The 22,978-nt window shown below is 39.6% G+C and overlaps 1 protein-coding gene across 2 annotated transcripts in view; it reads right to left on the reverse strand.

Annotated features, from left to right (window-relative positions):
- RELN (reelin) overlaps positions 1 to 22,978 on the reverse strand; it is a 293,678-nt gene that overhangs the window by 189,975 nt on the left and 80,725 nt on the right. For both annotated transcript variants that reach the window (XM_074574094.1, XM_074574188.1), the window contains exon 3: positions 21,950 to 22,085. In XM_074574094.1, the coding sequence (XP_074430195.1) occupies positions 21,950 to 22,085 (136 nt within the window). The remainder of the gene's footprint in view (positions 1 to 21,949; positions 22,086 to 22,978) is intronic.

Here is a 22,978-nt window from a genome sequence, read left to right on the forward strand (position 1 = left end):
TTACCCTTATTAAAAGTGGGGGTTATGTTCTGTTGAATTGTATTTTAAAGGAGCTGCTTCTATAATTCTTAATATTCTATTTTAAACACTATTAATGGTTTGAAAAAATGTTGTATGAATTAACACTACTGAAACTAGTATCAAAATAAATAAGAAAATCCCATTTTAATTTTGGGGAATGCACTGTTTAAATGTTTAAATGTTCCTGTTTAAAGCCTTTCATTCCTGAAGTCAGAAACCCGCAGCTGCATTCCTGATGCCAGGTGGGCTGAACCATGCTGCTTTGTGATTTTATGATGATTTTATTGGGTAATGGTTTAACTTAATGCATTTTCCTGCGCACACAGTCATTCCCCACCTCAAGTAAGGAGCGGTGATTTCTAAGCCACAGAAAGCTCATCACTTGAAGCTACATGGGTATCATCTTTCTTATGGTCTCTCAACTCAACTCAAACTCCTCCTGGTTGTGGAGGAGTTTGATAAAACACGTGCCTAGCCAGAGCTCCTTGCCAAGCCTGAGCTGCCCCAAATTTTTCTCCCTGTGGTCCTCTTGTGTATGATAATCCTTCCCAGTGTTTCCTTCAGCATGGTCGTCTGTATTCAAACACCCAAGATAGTATATTTAAGACACTTAAGCTGCTGCATTGGAAGGACTTGAATGGAAGTTCAAAAATAATTAGCGTAGGGAGAAGGAGGGATGGACAGACAGCATTATCACTCCAGGAATATATCTCAGGCTAAATTAAATTGAATTTCCCTGCATATTTTCTCTTCATGTTTTTAACTGGCACAGGCACCTTTTAATGCTGGTGACAGAAAATTTTATTATTACTTAGTGACTGTCTGAAAACTGGACAGTTGCCCAGGAAGTGGATCTGTACTATGTCACGATGCACTGCAGTTATCCATTTTAGAACATAACCTTCCTAATGAAAGGACACACAACATAATGAAGAAAAATTACCCTAGTCACTGTTATTTCAGAAGTACTAGAAGATTAAATGAGCTTGCAGTTAGTTACTGCACTGTTAATCTCTGATCCTAAAGGATCTCTGTGGTCTTGAACACATTAATATCATTAAGTAGATACATGATAGCTCTTTCCTGAGCCCCCTTACGCCCTGCCAAAGGATGCCACAACTCACAAGATATCACTTTTCTTTGCAAAACTGAGGAGAAGGTGTCCCAAACTAGTCTGCTGCAGTTTGGGTGCTGGCTGCTAGCAGAGGTGGGAGGGATGCCCAGAGATGTGTTTGTCGTGGTTTAGGCCCAGCCAGCAGCCATGACCACCCAGCCGCTCGTGCAGTGCTCCCCCTTCCCCCAGAATGGCAGGGAGAAGAGGGAGAAAAGGAGGGGAAAGGGAAAGAAAAAAACCTCGTAGGTTGAGATACAGACAGTTTAATAGAAAAATAACAGAAAAGGAAAATAACAATAAGAATAATAAAAATGACACAAGTCACTCTCACCACCTGGTGAACAGGTACCTTCTTGAGCAGCGATCATGGATTCCCACCCTGTGGTCAACTGCCATTTCTATACTGAGCATGACACCTGTGGTACAGAATATTCCATTGGCCATTCTGCTGTTCTGTCTATGCCCCTTCTCAGCTTCTATGAGAAGCTGAAATGAAAAGCATAAACATCGCCTAGCAACAACTAAAACAATATGCATTATTAACATTCCTTTCACAGCAATCACTAGAAAGAAAATTAACTCTTTCCCAGCTGAAACCAGGACAGTGCTGTAAGGAAGACCTGGAAATCTGTGGGCCACTACCTCCTGTGAGACCAAGGGATCCCTCAGGGTCAACAGACCTTCCCAAAACTCACTGGTCACATCCTTAACATCACCCAGCAGCACAGTGGGAGGAAAGGCTGATAGATGTCAACATCTAGGTGGCCAACAAGCCATTGTTGCAGGGGGGAGGAGGAAACAATGAGGTGTTCAGGATAAAGCATTTTTGGAAGATTTGGGACCAAAAAAATACTAATGGGAATTTCTGATTTGCACATATAGATTATTTTTTTCTTCCTAAAAGAGTGTCAAAGTCTTATTTGCATATTGGATAGGATAGTCTGATTTGCAAAACTGAGGTAAAAAGATAATATTAAGCCAAAAAGTTCTCATTCAGCATAGTTTTAAATGAAATGAAAAAAAAAAAAAAAATCTCTTCCAGCTTTGTGCACAAACTTTTATCATATATTTAAATTTATTTTTTCCTCATTCTAACACAAACGTTCTTCCAATCTTAGCAATAGGTCAAATATATGTCTGTTCAATGAAGCTTTTAGCTTTGGATTCTTTGTGGCCACAACCCTTCAGCTGGACCTGTAAAGAGAACAGAAATCCCACTTTGGGAGGCATGCCAGGATGCTGGAATGTGCTTCCTTTGCATCTCAGAAAGGAATTCAGACACTCTGAGATTTTCATCAAATGAAACAATAAAAGCATGACTTAGAGCAGATTTTTTTTCTTTAAATTTTCAAATCTTTCATTACAATATAGGGTATACTTTGCAATAAATTTAAAAAGAAAAATTATTTAGGAAGGAAAAATACAGCAAATGTAACCATCTTCTCAGGCTTCTATGCTTCTGCTTGCTGTTTGCCACAGGGCAATTCCAAATTTATATTTACAAAGAAGGACAGGGCATGAAAGCTGTGACATAAGGAGCCTGAAGTCTGATTTTACTCCCTGTCCAGTGATATGTTATTTGTTTTATAGTACTTTGTTTCCACTGAGAACAAAAGTTTAAAATAGTGGACCAAAAATATTCTTTTATTTTCACAGAACACATTTTTTCTAGTTTTTATTTAGATCTAAACTTTCGTATTCTGCCACGAATGTAGCTCCTTTCAGTCATACATTTAAAATACTTGATGGCTATTTTGGTAATTCCAAGAAATGCCAAAGAAAACACGTCCTGTCCCACTTCTTGCAGCTAGGCAATGAACAATCTTCTAGCAAATGACAACCCTGGAATCATCCACAGGGTTTGCATAATTAACACTTGTAATAAACTGCATCAGCAGCACGAAGAGTTAAATCTTCTTGCTTCAAAATTACCATTATATGTGAATGATACTGTGAAGAGTTCATATACACTCGGAATAATATTGAGGTAAAAGCACATTTTCAAGTCAGCGCTGATCCTAAATTTAGGCTTTGTAAGAACAATTTTTTTTAACAAAAGCTAAAGGGGACAGAAATATTTACATAAAATTAATAAAAAGTAAACAGATACTAGATAAATATTCTTATAGGCTTGTCGATGCTCTAGATTACAAGGGGAATTTAAAGACATAAGTAAAGAAAGACTAAAATGAAGAGAGGGTTTATTTCTGTTGCTGCAGGGAAGGAAGTAAAAATAACAGTAAGAAATACTAGAAAGTATTAGATTTTTAAAGTGTAATTTACATAATCAACAATTGTATTTATTGCACAGAATAGGCAAGACTTATCTTTAAATTTATAGATTCCCTTAAGAATCATTTTAAGTATATTCATGTAAATATATTCCTTTATGGCTTGCGGTAAAAATAATGATACTATTTGCACCCAGATAAATAAAACCACAAATGTTATTCACTTGACAAACTGCACTGTATTGCTATATATTATTCTCACACAGAACATAAGGGCATATAGAGAGGGTCTGAAATGCCTTCAGAAGAGGTATTGTAAAGCATATTTTTGACACCTTCTAGCCCAGCCTACACCCAAATGAGAGATTGGTGCCTCTTATGAATTAAACATAATTCTTGATTTATGTTCCGTTACCCTTGTATCAAAAACCATAGTTCCAGAGCAATGTCACTGTGAATTCATTTAATGATATTGATGATACACCTAACACTGAGAATACAAAGTAACAAGCAGTGCAGAGCACGGCTTTATAAATCACTCCTATAGAGCACTGGGCAATAAATAACAAGCCATTAATTCAGTCTAAATTATGCTAAAATACTTAAACTACTTGTGCAGCAAATTATAAATACCTGCCATTTCTGGTAAAAATGTGAAACTTCTGACCAAGAAAATCACATCATATATGGCAGATTTCAGATTGACTGGGTTTGGATTAGACCTTATTTCTTTAAAACAAGAAGCAATTGGCAAAGGAAATATTGCAGCTACGTCATCCTTGACTTTATACACAGTCCAACAACCAGCGTGCCAAACTGCCTCCAGTACCTGCATTTCTGAGTTATCCACCTGCTTCTAGGGGTCACTGACTCATCATAGGGTCACAAAGACGATCCGAGGGCTGGAGCACTTCTCCTATGAAGACAGGCTGAGAGAGTTGGGGTTGTTCAGCCTGGAGAAGAGAAGGCTCCAGGGAGACCTTATTGAGGCCTTCCAGTACCTGAAGGGGGCCTATAAGAAAGTTGCAGAGGGACTTTTTACAAGGGCATGTAGCGATAGGACGAGGGGCAATGGTTTTAAACTAGAGCAGGATAGGTTTAGATTGGACATGAGGAAGAAGTTCTTCGCAATGAGGGTGGTGAGACACTGGGACAGGTTGCCCAGAGAGGTGGTGGAGGCCCCATCCCTGGAGACATTCAAGGTCAGGCTTGATGAGGCTCTGAGCAACCTGATCTATTTAAAGATGTCCCTGCTTACTGCAGGGGGGTTGGACTAGATGACCTTTAAAGGTCCCTTCCAACCCAACACATTCTATGATTCTATGATTCTATGACTTGACTGCACAGGCAGCTAGCCCAACTACTAGTAGTGCTGCTGCAGCTCTTCAAGAAAATATGATGACCCAGGTCCTGAGAGCTCACTGATTTTGAGTTATCAGCACCTTATCTCATGAGAAGGTCTTGTGTCACGTGTGTATACCAATACTTGCACTACACTTAGAGAGGCTCACTGCTCATACAGTAACGTCCTGTGCAATGTGGTGTAAAATAGCAGAATCTGGTCTAACAGAGACTAGAAAACATTCTCCTTAAGAAAATTAAAATCAGAGGGCAGCGAAGGATTAATTTACAAATCATCTGACATTAAAGATAGTTGAGTTGCTAAGGTGGAGAGTCTTTGGCAGGGAAAAGAGCAAACTTGTTTCTTATGGCCTACTTTCTAGTATTTTGGGGAATTTAATTTCAAGTGTTGGCTTTTCTGCAATTACTCAGCACGACCTACATGTCTTTTTGTGCCTGAGAAATAGTATAACCACCTCCAATTATACTTAAGTATAATTGGTTATAAGTTTTTGAATCCTTTAGAGATCCAAGTTCATATGCTGTGCAATTTGTGAGGTAGCAATTGTAAAGCTGGATTACGACCCTGTTGTGTAGGTCACGAGCGGCGTCATGGATGTAACAACCACAAAAAAAGTTTGCTTCCCCAGAAACCGCAGCACAGTCCTGACATATGACCCCAACAGGAAAGGCCATCACATAAAGTTGTACCCAAACATCTCTTCCTCTTTCTCGGGTCTGTTAATGGCTACAGAGGACAAGATCAGAGAAAAGTAATTGTGCTCAAAAGAGCAAGATTGTAAGCCTAAGAAATCTGGTTAATGGACCATGCACCCGACCATGCTGGCTGAAGCCCAAATATAGCTCTTTCAGGATACTTAGCCTGGCTAGTCAAAAAAAGGGAAAAATAGCAATCTGACAATTGGTTCGCTATTGCACTCAGGGCGGCTGTTTCACTCCTTTGCAAGTCCATTAACACAAAGGACAAATTCTGCTGTCAAAAATCTCAGTGAGAAAGCTGAGGGCTGAGGCTGAGTGCAGGAGATGGCCACTGTCCCCATTTCATACACATTATGATAAAACCCTTTCATGGTCACTTTTTATCTTAGTTACCAAACAGTGCTTAAAAGCAAAGAAATAAAAATGCTTGAATCATTACAACAGGATCTGTATCGAGACTTCGTTTGGGCTTCCCCAAACTGTTCTGGCTCCTCCACCTCCGCTCCTCTCCCCAGTAAACCAGTGATCTCCAGTACTGAGTTACCTCCTAATCTGATGTTTTGACAGGGGAGATTTGAGGATTGCCGCAGGCATAGACATGCCAGTAAAATTAAACAAAACAGCTCTGGAAGAATATTGAAGTGGTCGCCCAATGGTTTCTACTTCTTCCAAAATTTCTGTAGGCAAGTGGTCACTTTCTGCACAAACTCTTCCCAGGCCTGGCTTAACCTGCACTCCCATGAGCTTTGCTGTCTCACCACAAGCTCACTCCTCTTTTTTATTTCCCAGATTGTTTTTTTCTGTTCCTACCCATTTTTGTATTTCCCAAAATAATCCTAACGATTTGCCAACAGGAAACACAGTAAAAAGTTCTTTCTAACTGTCCCAACTGGAATTATATCTCCCATTTTAACTTTTCCTTTGAAAAGAAACCACTTAGTCTAACATTGTTTTAACTATGTTTTTTTAGAATAAAAATGTAATTATACTCTACATATATGAACTTCAATGCTAAAATTTAGCTTCATCTATCCATAACTGTGTATCAGTCGCTGGGAGACCAAAGATGCTGCTGCTCGCTGTAGGTCTTCCCCTTGCGTTTTGTTTTTTTTTTTCCAACAACCTCCAACAGACCTTTACATACTAACAGCTGCACAGTACTTTTGCTCTTTAATTTGTTTCAGTGGTTGCGTGAGCAGATTGAGGTCAGTATAATGCCCTCAAAATTCGTAGTGGCAAACCGTTGGTGTTAGGTACATTAAATCTGAGATGGCCGTAGCCCAGACCTTTCCACGTGAAAAATCCTGAGTCTGACCCAGTTATCCAGCTTTGGCACAGGTTGTTCTATACAAAAAGGAAATGTTCACAAGGAAACACAGCAGCAGAAACTCATCTCATCTATTGCAAGCATTAGATACAGGCAAAGTATCAGGAGTTCAGTCTCGAGAGACCAACTGCAAAATTCATCAAAATAAAGCTTTAAAATACAAAGGTAAATATAGACTTCTTATATGAACAATGTCAGCCCAAGTCACTACTGGTTTTCTAGCTACTACCTCAGCTGTATTTCCTAATTCTAACAAAACCCTGAAATTAAGTACTGCCAGCCAGCAGCAAAAGTTACACTTTTTACGTTGTGCCTTAGTAGACCAGCAATCACTCTCGAGCTGAAGACAGCTATTCTTAGCTTGATGCTATTTTGGTAGTGCTCCTGCTGATTTAACTTCACCCATACAGACCCTCCGAATGCATAACGCCGCGTACAGGCAGCAGGCACTTGGCTTTCGGCGGGTGCGTTCTCCGCGGTGAGCTGCCCGGCCCTGGCTGCAAGCGCTCTCGCCTTTTGGCAAGTGCTTGGTGAGAGTAAATCTGCAAGAATGCACAGGCATGAAAGGTATTATTACATTGCTATTTGTTATGCTGATTTTGCTAAGGGCCTGTCAGAATTTCATTATAAGCCATATTTTCAAGGGCCTCATCAATCAGCCGTGAAATGTATTCCGTGCTCTAACTTTCACACAGAGGATAAGTCCTAGTAATATTATTTTGCCAATTTAAACAAAATAAGAAGCAAGGTTTATTAAAAGTCTATGTATTCATTTTTCAAATATAATCTGAAAGTTTACAGGCATTATTAAAGCACTGCTAGACAGAGTAATGCAAAGCTTCCAGCACTGCCAAATGCTGAGCTTCACTTGCCCTATGATTTTGTAACTATCCGAAAATCTAATGAAGCTCATGAAAACTTCATACACTTGCCTTAACATTCATGTTTTGGCTGAGGTTTGTGCCCTTCCCCCTTTCCCTCTGTCACTGGGTCTTCAGTGCCCCTAAAGCTACCAGCTACACCCCAAAACCTCCATGTGGCTGAGAGCCCCAAGACACGTGCCACAACCCCTGGAGGCCCAGGCCATGCACAGCTCCAGGACCAGCTCCCAGGTAAAAGGGATCATCCTCGGGGAGCGTTAACCAGGCTTTGGCACTCCCTGAGAGCTCCAGCTGGGAATTCACATTACAAGTCACAATCTGGACCAGAAAAGCCCCACTGCCAAAAATGGGACAAAACTCTGAAACGCAGCTTAACTACGATGAGACAGATGTAGATCGAGAGCCGTGAGTTGCCGATGCAAATAAACTACCTTCACCAAACTAAACTACTGCAGCTAAACTACCTGTACTGACAATTGTAATAGTCATCCAATAGTCACCTATATCCCGTTACACAACGTCTGTCAGTCTCAGAAGTAATTGTTTCTGGGTTTTTTTATTATTTTTTATTTCTTCTAGATCACGGGGACTTTTAGCCAGAAGTATTCCAGTGCGATGAACACAGTCACAAACAGTAATCCTAGCTACTAGTTAGATCCCTGGTGGGTTATAAATCAACCATGGAAATATCCTGATAAATATAAACCAACATTCCTGGCATCCTAAATACTAGCAAGAGCGAGATCTGTCCGTTATTTTTATTTCATTCAGCTAAGAGCTACAAACAATTTGTAACCATAAAGTGTCCTCCTGACACGCTTTGCTTTTGCATCACAGCGAAGCATTAAAAGATCAACCCCTAAAAGCTTAACAACAAAAAAGGCCAAGTGCAATCTATATGCGCTGAAACTAATGACTTTTATGAGAATCTACTTATCCACCACATCAGTCGGGCAATCTAATGCATGAACTCCCAGAGTCTTAGTGTCTACAGGTTGTGCCATATGGCACTGCAGAGTTAGATTTAAATTTGGGTTCAATACCACAATGATCATCTCTTTAAAGGCACAAATAAATATACAGATAGACACATGAGGAATGTATCGATTTTTAGACGGTTAACATTAAAAAATTTGAACTTTTCTGAAGTATGACTTACAGCGACCACAGCGCCCTGCCAAGACTGTGAAATTTTTCACTATTGCCAGGTATGTTGCTATCACAGGAGATCTACAAATGAGCCTCATAAGAAGGAGAATAGGCTGACAAGGATGTTCTGTGTGTTATTGAGGTGGGGGAGGGAAGAGAAAATGATATGTTAAGGAAAATGCCACACAAAAAGAACTATTTGCGAAAACACATTTTATATTCCCTAGTAAAAGGTACAGAAATCCTTGCATGGGCTAGAAAAAATGAAATGCCTCCTCAATGTACTTCAGAACAAAGACAGTGTCATCGTTGACTGCAGACCTATTTGCTCTCCCCCAATGAAAAATAAAGCTGATGTTCCTCATCCGTCAGCACAGACAACCGCTTACAGCGCTGGACTAGTGGTTCCCGGTCAAGGGACACTTCACATGGCTTTGTAAGGGAGGAGAGGGCATTGGGACACTGTTTCCTCCCTTCCCCTGGCAATCCAAACTGCAGATCGCTGCTGGTGGAGGAGGCAGGAGCCACCACAGCGCAGTTGTTGCCTCCTGTCCAGATGGGCAGAGACCTCCCAAGCAGTGACTGTCACAGCCAGGCTAAGCTATCAGCAGAGGGCTACAGCCAACACCATTAGCTGACAGTGCAAAGAGCAAGTCAGAAGCAGAGCTGTCTTTTCCATCCCTTTACTCACTTGACTCTGGGACTCTTGTTTGCTGAGAAGAACCAGGAAAAAAAAATAAAAAAAGGTCCCCAAGCAAGTTAAAGACTCCACAGAGTAAGAAACCCATTGCTCAAAGACGCTGGGAGACAAAACAGCATTCTCTGAAGTAATGATGTTTTCATCATGTTACGTAACAACAGAGGTCCAGCCTCTTGGAACCTTTTTTGTGTGGAGGTCACTCCAAAATAGACTCCTTAAAACAAAAAAGACAACAATTTGTACATTGATAATTGGAATGATGACCTAATTGCCCATACCATTTAAAACACAAAGCTCTGGCTAAAACCATCGGTGACCCACAAAGCAGTGCCAGCTCCGGGAGCGAAGGGACAGCAGCTCCAAAGCAGGGCACTTCACCTAAAGGAAAGGTCAGTTGTCCTTGGCAAGCAGGAAAATACCCAAACAGACTTCATGGCCACTGGCAAGGAAAAGTCTCACAGCTGAAATGTTTGCCCTTGCAGACATCACGGTTGAAATTTCGCATGACTTTCAGCATGACTTGAGTCCCATAAGGGGACCTGGTGGTATGTAGGACACACGAGCCTGGGAGAGCAGCCCAGGGAGTCCAGCTCCAGATGTACCAGGGTGCCTCACCGAAAATTTCCTAGGCATATGGACTCAGGCACGTGCAGTTTCCACAGCCTGATGAAGGCAGAGGGTCTCTCTCAAACTCCCAGAAGGGACAATGGTGTCTGACCAGCCATGCTCCTGCACATCTGCCTCTCAACGATGTTCTGAATCCAGCTGCAAGCAAAGTGGCCCCAATCCCTTCCGTAAACCATGGATGTTAGTGACCCCTTCCTCGCCCTTTTCAGTAACAGACCAAAAGGCAAAGCAGGGAGCTTGGAAACGGTCGATATTGACTCAGTTCCCACCTTGCTCCAAGGATCTCCCTTCACAGAGTAGGGCTTTTCCCTACTTTTTGTGACCGAGGTTACAAGCTTGGGCTATGGGACAGCAGCGACCAAGCTTGGGGCAGGTATCCCCCAGGCACCTGAAATGGCATTGGAAACCACGAGGAAGAGACACGTGTGACCCCTGCCCGACCAGCTCTGTCCCCTCAGGAGAGGAGCTCCTCCTGGGGCTGGGAGCTGCATGGCTAGCTCAATTCTTCCATTTGCTAAGCTACGAAATCTCCATACTACTTCACTCAGACCCAGAAGTACTGACAACGTAACATCCTTTTCAGACCCAGTTTTGCTTCGGTAACGACACTTACTGTAAAATTAGCAAACTGAAAAATCCCTAATGCTAGTTGATGGTTTTTATAGAGGATGAGCATTGCTTTCACTCTGCTGTTTTAAGAGAATAAACATTCCTAATAATTGTACAGGACCAAAGTGGCGGTACTCCCAAATGCTATCAGAGATGGCCCCCTGATTTAAATGCACTTCTAATAGTTCTAAATTTTTTAAACTTCACTATCTTCTGGAGATGTCATTTTCCCTTTAAATTTTGGCAATCTTACAAATTTTAGGGAAGTTTCCCAGTGCCTCACATGCTGTCACAGCATCTTCAAGCCATCTTTACAGCTCTTCCATCATATTTTGTGTAAAGAAAAACTTTTAGCTCATCATTGCAACAGCTGCTAATGAAGCTCTCTAGGCTGTCTTCTAATTGATAAAGAGAGAATGACAAATATTTTAAGTAGCCATTAAACTATGCTAAATAAATGGTGATTTACACAGAATTTCTATAGGAGCATACAGCACATCCACTTTAATATCAAGTGAGTTAATTGTGATCAATGATACTACAGCGGAAGGCAAATGAATTCTTAATGACAAACTTTGCATGTTACAAAAATAGCAGCTAACAAGAAACCTCTGCTGCATTTTTCAGATTACATCATTAGTAACTACTACTATGTTGAAAAAATTAAAAGGAAAACATGAATATTTTAAAGTCTTATAGATCTTTTACAACATAATAGGATTAGGAAAAAAGGATAAGGTTTTTTAACGTTCATTTTTTCCTCTACATTATTGTAAATTTATCTTAACAGGTGTTATATTAATTAAAAAGTTATCATCACAGAGTTCGGCGTTATTTTTTAGCCACTGAATATGAGACTGGAGACTTTATGGGTGTCCTTGTCTCACTTTTACAACCTCTTTGGTTTGACTTGTAGGTTTTAATGTGCATCATAACACCTCTCATCCAGCAGTAAGAAATTCTCTGGGGAACACTTGCAGAAAATAGGACATTGAGTCCATAATTAAAGTAATCTCTTCCCAGGCAGATGCTTCAGTTGGCTCTGTTATCACATATTACAAAAGGCATCTTGAGGCCTATAAAATGTGTGGCAAATGGCTTTGGAGATGAGAAACTGCAATTTTTCATCTAATTTTGATCCATAGACATGTAAGTACTGTATTGCCACTTTTTGGTACGGAGCCAAATAACTATTGTGGTTGTTGAAATAAGCTTGGCAGTAACCAAAATTAAAGAGTACTCCAGCTTTTATCCTCAGTCAGGAAAGCCTTTTTCTAACCATCTTTGCACTTAGCAAATGAGCATGCCATCTCAAATATGCGAGTTAATGCCTACATCTGGATTTAGAAGAAAGGCTTTATGCAGCTTAACTCACCATACATATTCTCTCGCTATTTGCTTGTTAAAACCATCGTTCAAATTATGGCCCTAACATCTTCACTGCTTTGCAAAACAGTCTGTGATATTGATTGGAAGCGTTTCTACTGTTTATCTTTTGTATTTTAGGACGTTTAGGACATTGCTCTTTGAATGTGTAAGTAGGTTCTGCAAAGTAATTTGTTCATATTGCTTATAATCCTCTGCATAAACACGAATGCTGATAGGAGCTGGGCATGTTTTTGGTTCCTGACTGCAACTGATGTGTCATATGTGGGCAAAATTTGACCTCAAACCAGCCAAGTACTGTAAAAAAAAGACAGAGAGATTGACTTTCTTCCATTATTCATTTCTTCAAACCTGCTATTTTAAACCCTTCTCTACTTGGGTGGGGAATCGCAGAGATTTCTGGAGAGCTGCTTAGTGTTTAAGACTTAAAAAATGCATTTTTCACAGAAAATGTCGCAAGTAAATGTACATTACTACGTGGGCTAAACAGCTTACATTGAGCTAAGAGGGATATTTAGAAGGCTGTAAGAGAAAATGTTATTTTTGTTACATTTTTAATAGGAACTAAAAGATCAAAGCCACTGGAGAGAGATAAGGAAAACAATGCCATGTCAGGAAAACCCTATTTCATAATGTTACGGTGGTATTGTATCTGTAAAATACATGTTATGAGAACAGCTGTTAATCAGCAACAAGAGCTAGAAAATGCCATGTGAAATACTTCAATAATTTGTTCTTCAAATAAAATGTATTATTATTTGAATTAGTGTAGGATCTCCAAGCCTTCTCCTAGGTGACAAGTCTCCTGTATCACAACAGAGTGGAACAGAACTCTCACTGAGAGCTGCTATGATGATGACCTTGTCATTAGGACGTCATTATGGCATCCACCATTACAACATCACTATGTCATCATTATGAGAGCAGGTGCCATCCCGATACTTGTCCGAGACTTATGCTCCCGTGACTGAGCTGCTGCCCACCAGGAACTGCTGAGCAGCCAATGTGGGACAGTTGGCTGGACCAAAATTACCTGCTGTGGTGCTGCCCCTGCCCACGGGGCCACCAATATGTCACAGCCACAGTCTAAGTAATCACACCTAGTAAGATGTAAATAATGTAACACATTAATACAGCAATCCTGGCCTTTTAACAGGGCTCTTAAGGCAGATATGATGATGGGGATTGGGAAATGGATGTACCACTTATTAATTCTGAAAGTTAATGCCGTGCATCTCTCTTTTAGATTACCCTTTTACTTCCACACAGGACAGAAGTTTCCAGTGCATTGTTGTCCAGGCTAACGATCGACACATGTTAAAATCTGATGGCTCTCTCATCGCACAGGTGGACCGCATGTGGGCTACTGCCTGAAAGGACCACGCTGCCATGGCAGAGGAGGGAGGGCGCTCACCTGGGGTAGCTGTGTGCCTCTGATGATGCTGACAACGGTGCCACTTATCGACGGGTCTTTTCCAAAAGGTTATATTCCAGGCCATAAAAGAAAAGGAGACAAGACAGATGTGCTGCACTGGATTCAGGAATGAGTCTCCCATTAAGGAATGACTCCCATTTTTCCAGAGGACAAATAGTGCAAGACAGTGGAGAAAAAGGGAGAGAGCTATTAAAAGATTCTGGTTTAAACCTCTCTAATGTCAAGAATGGAAGAAAACCAAAGGAATTATCATTAACTATTTCATTTACCTCTCTACATTTTCTCTTTTACCTGCCAAAGAATGATTGCGTTAGAAACCTCTGCAAGCTGTGGAGCTCTCTTGACCTCAGGGGTCTTGGCTGTGGAGGACAGAGCTCATGAACGTATACAGAGCACAACAGGATCATATACCGACCACTGCATACCAGCAATGTTTGTATTCTGAATGACACCAAAAGAATTAACGGTCACTTGTGACTACTGTAAAACAACCAGATAAAGACAGATACTATCAAATATTTTCCTAGCACAATTCCATTCTGATGAGGTTATAGAAGGATTATTATATTTCATTATTTATTCTGAAATGTTTTATACGTAATACTATTATAATACTTCATAATTTGTAATTATAAATATATTGAATTGTATTTCATTCTATATTCACAAATAAGAATTATCTAAATATTAATAATGTATTTGACTTTCTCAAACTGAGAAGGGAGGGATACACCCTATTGTTAACTACAGTTAAAACAATAATTATGAGAGGTGCTTTAGAGTTCACCCTGTCAGATAATTTGAGGTCATTCCCATTCTAAATACTCAAATCCAATTCTTCCCAACATAAGAGCAGCAAAAGCTGATCTAATGTTTTTTATATCTTCAAGTATAAGGTTTGTTTCTTTTTGGTTTTTAAACTTTTGCTAGAATGAGATGTCAGGGCACCATCGGAGTATGGAAAAAGGGAGAATATTTTTTTGTCTTATTGGATTTTCACTTTCATCACCTCCAAGTTTTCACATTTTATACACATACATGAAGTCTTGCTAAATATTACTGCATGTCTGCATAACACTTTGTAGATCATTCTACTGAAGTTCATCCAAACAAACAAGGCAAGAAAAGTAAGTTGACTTGTGTGAACTGAGAATGTGGACAGAGCATCCTTATACGTCCTCGGCTGTGTACAGAAACAAAGCGAAATTTCAAACAAGTAATCTGAAGGCATGAATGTTAAAAAATACAAAAAGTGTTGTCTGTGCCTTTGACGAGAGCATGGACACGCATGATTGCTCTGCTGGATCAAGGCCAGTGCTCAGCATCCTGCAGTATTGAGCTCTTCACAAAGTTATTTAGTAATAGTCCCTTGCAAGAAGACAAGTGCTTCCCAAAGTAGTACACAGACAATACACTTATCTCAAACTCATTCATGCACTGGACACTTGTTGCATTATCCACTTGAGAGACGGCATTGAAATGATCAGACTCTCTCAGTCAACCAGGGGGACGTTCCGGAGCTACAAAGGGCTTCCACACGGACACAGTGTCCGGTTGTACGGGCTCGTCTGCACTACTGAAATTTAACTACCCAAAACATCTCTTACAGTTGTTCTCTGCCTTTGCCTGTACTCATGTTCTCATGCACAATATGTTTACCCCTACAGAATGGTTCCATGTATTTTATTGCTTACTATTCATATAACCAATAGTTCCAAAAGGATTCACAAGACCTCTTTCATGCCTATTTCATTAAGCATATTTCTTCCGGGTTGTCATTTTGAAAGGTTTGTTATCGATCAATTATAAGCAGTCAAAAGATATTTCATTCAATTCCTCTGTTACACAGGAAAACCTCCTAGTGGAAGCAAACTGTTGGAGTGCGTGTAATATATTTTATAGTCTAGTCATGTTTTCAAAATTAAGCCATCTTGGGAAAAGGGGAAGACAAAGCACCCCTTTGAATGAAACAAAGATTTATGTTGTTGATAAACTAAAATATGCTCTGAAAAATAACCCTGAGGTTAAATTTCAGAGAGAGAAAAACAAAGTTCAAGAGAGAATTTTAAACAAAACTACTGATAACTGTACTGTGGATTGTGAATTGATGGTCTCATGCACAAAAAAACAATGGTACATTGCTCAGAAAGGGAAGAAAGTAAAACCTAACCGCTGCTTCTGGAATTGCCAAATGAACATTTGTAAGAAGGAAAATAATTCTCACAGTGATTGTTTTATTATTGAGATAATACCAGTAGAAAATGACTGAATTTCATTGTATTTCATGCAGGATATGCCAGAGTGCTATATGGAAGCACGCCAAAATCTTAGCAGAGTAGCCAAAGGCTGTATGGAGCTGCCTTCTGCTAACATACATTACAAGTACATGATATATTAAATTTGTATCATACGAAGAAAAGAAACCGTCCTAATATTGTACCATCTTGCAGTATCTATTCTGTCATTACACAGTGTTGATGAAAGCAGCATTTTATGCTTTTTGCTTATCTTTTGAATTAAGTCCAACTAACTTATCAATAGAATTTTCGTGTCCTTTTATTTTTAATAAATGTTCACATACCCATTCTTCCTGGCTTTGTTGGTTCTGCTTTTCTTGTGCCTACACAGCATGAGGAGCCTAAAATAGCAAATGGCCAGTTGTCTGCAAACTTAGAGAAAATGTTAAAAACTGAACATTCCTCTCATTAAAGTGGGCTTTCAGTAGGAGTATCAGACATCTAAGAGAGTATTAGACAACAGGCTTTACCTCCAAGGAAAAAGGGAAAAAAATTGCAAGATTTTATGAACTTTACAAAGTTGCCTTTTTTATTCATACCCTTCAGCAGATTTCAACTGTTCAGTAGCCCGCTCATTGGAAATTCTTGACACAGACAAAGCTACTGACTGCTGATGGTGGTGGGGATGAAAAATTAATTTTGATTATTTGGCACAAAGTGCTTATATTTAGGCAGCTGAGTCTGTCTGGGTGGGATTCAGATTCAAAAAAGCTTAAAATAGGTGCACATATAAAGGTATATTAGGTAGGTAGTGATCCATTTTGGTCAGTGGAGACTGAGGGTTTGATTCAGCTGCCTAAATATATCTAAAATAATTTGGAATGTCCTAAGGAAACCGGGAGAGCTACAGAGATCTTCTAGACTTGCAGGTACCTCCCTCTAGATGCAGAACTGAATTCCAGGCCCTAGATGTCTATGGAACCAGACTGCACCCCCGTTAACTCTCAAGGGAGTTACAGAGACATAGCTCACACATAAATACCTACCTGGAGATATCTGCATATCCTATCTCCAGTTGAAACCAACTTAACATCCCTTTGAGGAGTGGAAAATAAGGTGTAACAAGCTTCCATCCTTCCTCACAGTTTTCTTCCTTTGCTCTGAACACTTAGGAAAATTCCCCCATCACAGTACACTTTGTGCTACAATCCTGTGCTAACAAAGTTTCTGAAAACACCCAGAATTCCTCATTGGTCATCTCTGTTTGCTTTACCACCACACAAAATAGAAAAAACTAAGACAAAGCTAATAGACAAGCTAAATCTAATTCTGCACAGCCAGTTGAGTCTATGCCGCTTGGGGTCATACTCAGTGGAGCCACAATGATTCCATGCACGGTGTTTGCATTTCACTGGAAAATTAACAAACACAGAAGATGAAGGAGGTAATCTGGGCACCACATCAAAATGGGACATGAGAGCAGAGCCAAGATCTGAATCAAATATTGGCTCGTGATTTTCAGAATGTTACACATAATGCTGATTGACAGTACAACAAGGCCTCTACCCAGGGAAGTGGAAAACTAAGCAAAGGAGTAATTTTTCTTCATAGTTCCACTAAACTGGCACACCAACAAGGAACAATTACTGATGATTTATTTTTTTCCACAAGGCATAAGTTATTAGCAATATAGAAAAATAAAACAACTGCAACACTGGGTAAATGTGAGAACTGCCCTGATTGTAAACAAGGGCTCTATCTTATTTGGTGCCTGCACAACCCTTGTCTCAAACTGAGTCCACACACACTAGCATAAAAAAGAGTGGTAAGAAATACCCTGCTTCACCCTTACCTGGCCATAAAGAGCAGGAAGAGAAGGGCAGCACTTAACTGAAAAGCAGGGAGCTGGTGCTTCACAGAACCCCAAAGCCAAGGCTGTCTATACATTAAGGTTTACATGTGCGTTATGACACGTTCTTCAACCGACTGCACAGATCGCAAATCACAGCACCAACTAGGATACTACAAACAACAATATATTTCATTGTACAATTCTGCTTCATCATAAGGACATGAGGGAAAAACACTTATATGACCATATAATTAAAAGTTCAGTGATTATATATAAATACAAGCAACCTAAGGGACCTTAGTTATGATGTTTGCTATTTTCTGTTTACTTTCCAGTTTTAATATTTGTGTGTATTATCATTGTGAATAAACATAATTGTGTACCTCATCTTGAAGACAATCCTCTGTATTTCTTTCAAACAAATGAAAAAAACCCAGTAAACAGTATCTTAAATGACAGTTTAACTAAGTGGTTTACCAGGGGAATGTGATTCCTTCAGACAATATAGCCCTTTCCCACCCTGGCTAGAGGACTAATATAGCAAACCATGTAATCTTCTTGGATGTTTATTCAATATTTCCGTAATTATTATCATAGGTTTTCTATAAATGCCTTAAATAGGTAACCAAGCCTCTCAATCACAGTCTTTATGTTCTCTAGTGTTTGTACAGCATGATATTTCAAGTTCATACATTAACACAGTTGCTAGTTCTCAGAAACAGGCCTAAACACATGGGCATCAAAAGACCAGTGCTGGAACAGGGTACTTCAAATTTCCCAGAAAGGAGTTGTATCATTGGGTGATTCTGGGAAAAGGCATACTCTCAGAGAAAAACACATCTCCTTTCTTGAAAGCTTCTTCCCAGTTTCTTTCAGTAGTTCCGCTGTCCGCCTCAGCATTCAGTCCCAAACCTTTCCCAGGAGCCGTGCTGAGAACCAGTTGCTCCTGCTATCGGAGCAGTGATGTGCCAGTGCCCTGCCCCGGCACTCACAGCTCTCCTACCTCTGTCTTCATAGGAGGACACCACCACAGCTATTCCTGTTCCCTTTTAGCCATTTGCACCATAAGCTGTGCTAATTAGGTGTCAAACAAGATATGATTGGGCCTTTTAGTACTTTCAAAGGCTTCCCAATGTACGGAATTTGAAGATCAGTTGTGATGGGTCACATCTCTTACATGGGTTACTAGACACTGCCTACAGACTCACGCAGACAGCATCACAGAAGTCCCGTCCACTGTTGATAGAGGTTATAGTGAATATATGCATAGACACATCATAATTATAAGACACCTGTTCAATGACTAGCAAAAATGGCTAAATAAGTAAAATACTTATTAATACAGTAGCTGGAATTTCTGCAATAAACCATGCTGATGGTCAAAATACAATATGCTTTTGCAATTTAGGTCAGCTTTATCACTTTTACAAGCTATCAGGTTAAACCATCTGTTTTATAACAACAGGCTTAACAACCTAGGATGTAACCCAGTGTGCCACCCTGCTCAACAGCCATTATTGTCCCCCCGACAGGCTGAGCTTTAGCGAGGTTAGCGTGAGCTCAGAGCAGAAATTACAAACAGTGAAACCTTGCTGAAGGATTACGGAGATAACATTTTACAAATTTGCACACAATCAGAGAAATTACTTGTTAGTGTAAAGGTGTTTCTCCTATTTTTTGGTGGTAAAGAGCATTTACAGATCCTGGCAATTTGCTTAGGAGGCCTGGTGCTCGGAACCTCTTTAGAAAAGTCCGAAGCTACTGCTAAGAAAAATATTCTGCAATAAATGATGCATTTTAGCTTTTATTTTCTCAACTCATCTGGAGTTAAGAAACTCATCTACGGTGAAAAAATACTAAATGCCCACTGGCCTAGGGGAGATTTGCCTGTTGACCTTTGCCCGGTTCCTCCCAAGAATTGTCCAGGGAGAGTTATCAACACTGCAAAAATCGCACACCAAAGCTAGTGCTAATTAATAACCTTATTATCCATCCCCAGAGAGGTCAAAGACTAATGAGCTGATCTGAATGACAGACGTATTGGCAACAAACAGCATAGGAAGTTCTTACCTATATTGCACTGTTGCCAGAGTCTATAAATTCGGGTACCTTCTGTAAATATTTTTAATTTATATTAAACTTATATTAAAATTATTTTAATTTAATCCATATTAAATTTAAACTGGAATGGTAATTAGTCTCAAGTGTTCAAAAATCTTGTTTATGTTAATTATTTGGTATAGAGGAGCAAATGGAGATGCACAAGGTAGAGCCAGCTCTTTGGCAATCCTGAAGCCAGAGAACTGGATAAGGCAGGCAGACGAACACCGCACCAAAAAAAATAGGTTTGTTTACTGCAACTTGTGATTTAGTAGGCAGAGGAAATAACAGCTGAGGCAAGAAAGTGTGGGCAGTTGATTTCACTTAAATGTGAATCAGCAGTTATAGTAGTATTTGTGTTTCTATAGAGCTGTTTGCCAGCTCTACTCCATCAATGACAAACGCGAACAAAAAACCCCAATACAAAACCGTGGACAAAGCAATCAGTCACAGGAAAATGAATAACTGTTTATAAACTGACCTCAAAACTCGCAATGGAGAGTCACATCTCATATAAATAAATACGTTCAGTGTCACTGTGCAAGCTAGGACCAACAATTATTTCTTGACCACCAAGAAAAACAAAAATCTGAGGAAGAAAGGGAGTAAGCAAGAGGATGCAGAGAAAATGCACGTCTCGTATCTCATTTTTCTCAGGCAGCTCGAAGAAAAAAATTTTGCTGCTACAACTTGAGCAACAAAATAAACTATTTTTAGAGAGGAACTAAAGGAAGGTTAAAATTCACAGATTTTGCCCAGAAAAAAGCAGAGTTGACAGATTTTGTCAAGGTATATACAACTATTTCATGAGGCTAACTTTTCTGGCACAAAATTTAAGTAAAACAGTGACAGTATTTCCTCAAATATTTAATCAAATTTGACTTTCATCAAATAGTTAATGGGAATCTTAAATATCATAAACAGCTTCTCTGGTACATTGTAGAAGTTAATGAGAAGCAAATACATTCTCAGAAGTTAGTTACCACTCATCAAAACTCATTTTTTCTGCATTTTACTGTTAGACGTTCAGAAAAAAAGAGAGAGCTAGAAATAAAAATGTCTTGGCGTTGTCACTGCAGCTAATAAATAACGTACTGTAACACTATAAGCGAAAAAAAAAGTGCATTATGGAGGAAAAGGGAAATATCAAAGCCACAGATCAATCGATCAACAGGTACAGTAGGTACAGTGTTCAACATCAGCAACTTACGTTCTCAAAGAAGTCAGTCACTCCCTTTTTACCTTTTACAACTTGATAAACAGTAAGCCAACTTGATTACGTGGGGCACTTATCTGCAGCTTCCCAGCATAGACAAAAAGGGAAAAACACTCAGAGCATGATTAGTTGTGACAATCAGGACAGTCACAGGAACACCGAAAAGGTCTCGCACACTGAAATGCTGCAACTGTTCACTCATCTAATTAGAGAGCAGTCTGACTTTTTTTTCTATGAACGGGTCAAACTTGAAATATTTTCTACTCTCAACTCCACTCTAGGTATATTTTCCCTCTCAAATCCGATCTACCAAAATTTGGGGGCAAATAACTAGAAATTACTTTAAGGTAAAATATAGTTATACATATTTTAATAATTCGTATAAGCCGTGTATTTTGTTGGCACTTTATACGGTACTAAATCACCAAATAATGACATAGGTCTTTAAAACAAATTAACAAAAAAACCCTGTAAGAATAACCTCTTTGTTTTTTTCCAGGTTGTAAACCAGCTGAATTAAGCAAAAGTTAAAAATATTTATTATTAGGAACAGTATGACTACTCTTGAACACTTGTATTTTATGTTGATGCTTACAACCTGAATAATAGTCAGTGTGATGTTCTAACTCTTATTAAATGCAAAAGTTACAAAATTAGGTCAACGCAAATGTGCTGTATACTTAAAGGATCAATGATATGATTAATAACTAGGAGGAATCAATTTCTATTGAAATGCCGGGCTCGACGCACTTGTATGTTATTTCCCTGATGGCATGCTACATTACAAAACACGGTCTCCTTCCTACGTGCTTTGAAATACGAAGTCCTAATATGCATAGAAACTCTTCAACCTGAAGAACTTGATATTCCCACTTCTTATTAAAGTCTACCCTTTGCAGGACTGACTCCTGGATCCAGACATAAGGTCCTAGCGCAAGCAGGTTAGATCATTTCATTATCTCCAAAGTGATTATCTCCTCATAGGCACTGCGTGAATACGTACATGAAGTTGACACAGCCCGTCCCCGCAGGTGGAGCAATCCAAACAAAACTGAGGTTTGTCGTTGGGAGATGGCTCACGTGTGACGCCACCACGCTGCACATAAACTGGTTCCCAAACTGGTGGTCAGACATAATTCCTACGAGAAAGACACAGGGGAGATAAAGAGTAACACATTAGTAATGGCTCATCGCAAGGTGCTAATAGACCGAGAAATACATCTGCCATGTGTGTCATCATGGCAACACGGGGTGAAAAAAACAACCAAGAGCATGCCACTGAGTAATTAGAATTAATGCCAGTGAAAACACTGGGGCTGGCCTTCGCCTGAGCCAAGGCTGACTTTGTATTTACCACAAGGTTCCCTGTATTTACTACTGCTCTTCTCCATGAGACCAGTATCAGAGGAATTATTTGCATTTTTAAAGGAGGAGCTGGATCGCAGCTGCTGTTAAGTCAGCGTTATTCCACTATCTGATTTACACCCATTACAGGTCTAAAAGAAAACAAAACCTGAAGGAAAAAATGCTGTGTTTTAATAAGCAAAATGAAGCTTTTAGAGAAAGGTGGTTATCTTTTAGAACACAGGCACGTCTATTTGGAAAAAAGCAGGTGAGCTTTGGATTCATGAACTCTTCTTCTGATCTGAAATAAAAGCAGCAACCTTCAGCAGTTTTACTAGTATACCTTCCTTTGATTTTTTTTTTTTTTGGAATCAGCCTCTAACTCATGGATGAATGTAAACGTCATCTATTAATCCCTCCCTCTGGAATTCACTGCAGTTCATCATTAGACAAAAGAACTGTATTTTTTTTAAAAAACCCAATATCAGACAGCAGCCTTCTCCCCCTCAGAGCCCCTCTGCAGTTTCCTACAAATTAGTGCAAACTTGATTGTTTGTTTAACACCCTTTGGCTTAAAGTAAGGCAATCTTACTCGAGTGGATTACTACACCTTTAATCCTAGTACATTAAACAGTAACTGTTGAAACTATTCTTTTGAATGCACTTATCAGAAGGAAATGCCTTGTTC

The sequence above is a fragment of the Larus michahellis genome, chromosome 1 (genome assembly GCF_964199755.1).
Source record: "Larus michahellis chromosome 1, bLarMic1.1, whole genome shotgun sequence".
Classification (NCBI taxonomy): domain Eukaryota; kingdom Metazoa; phylum Chordata; class Aves; order Charadriiformes; family Laridae; genus Larus; species Larus michahellis.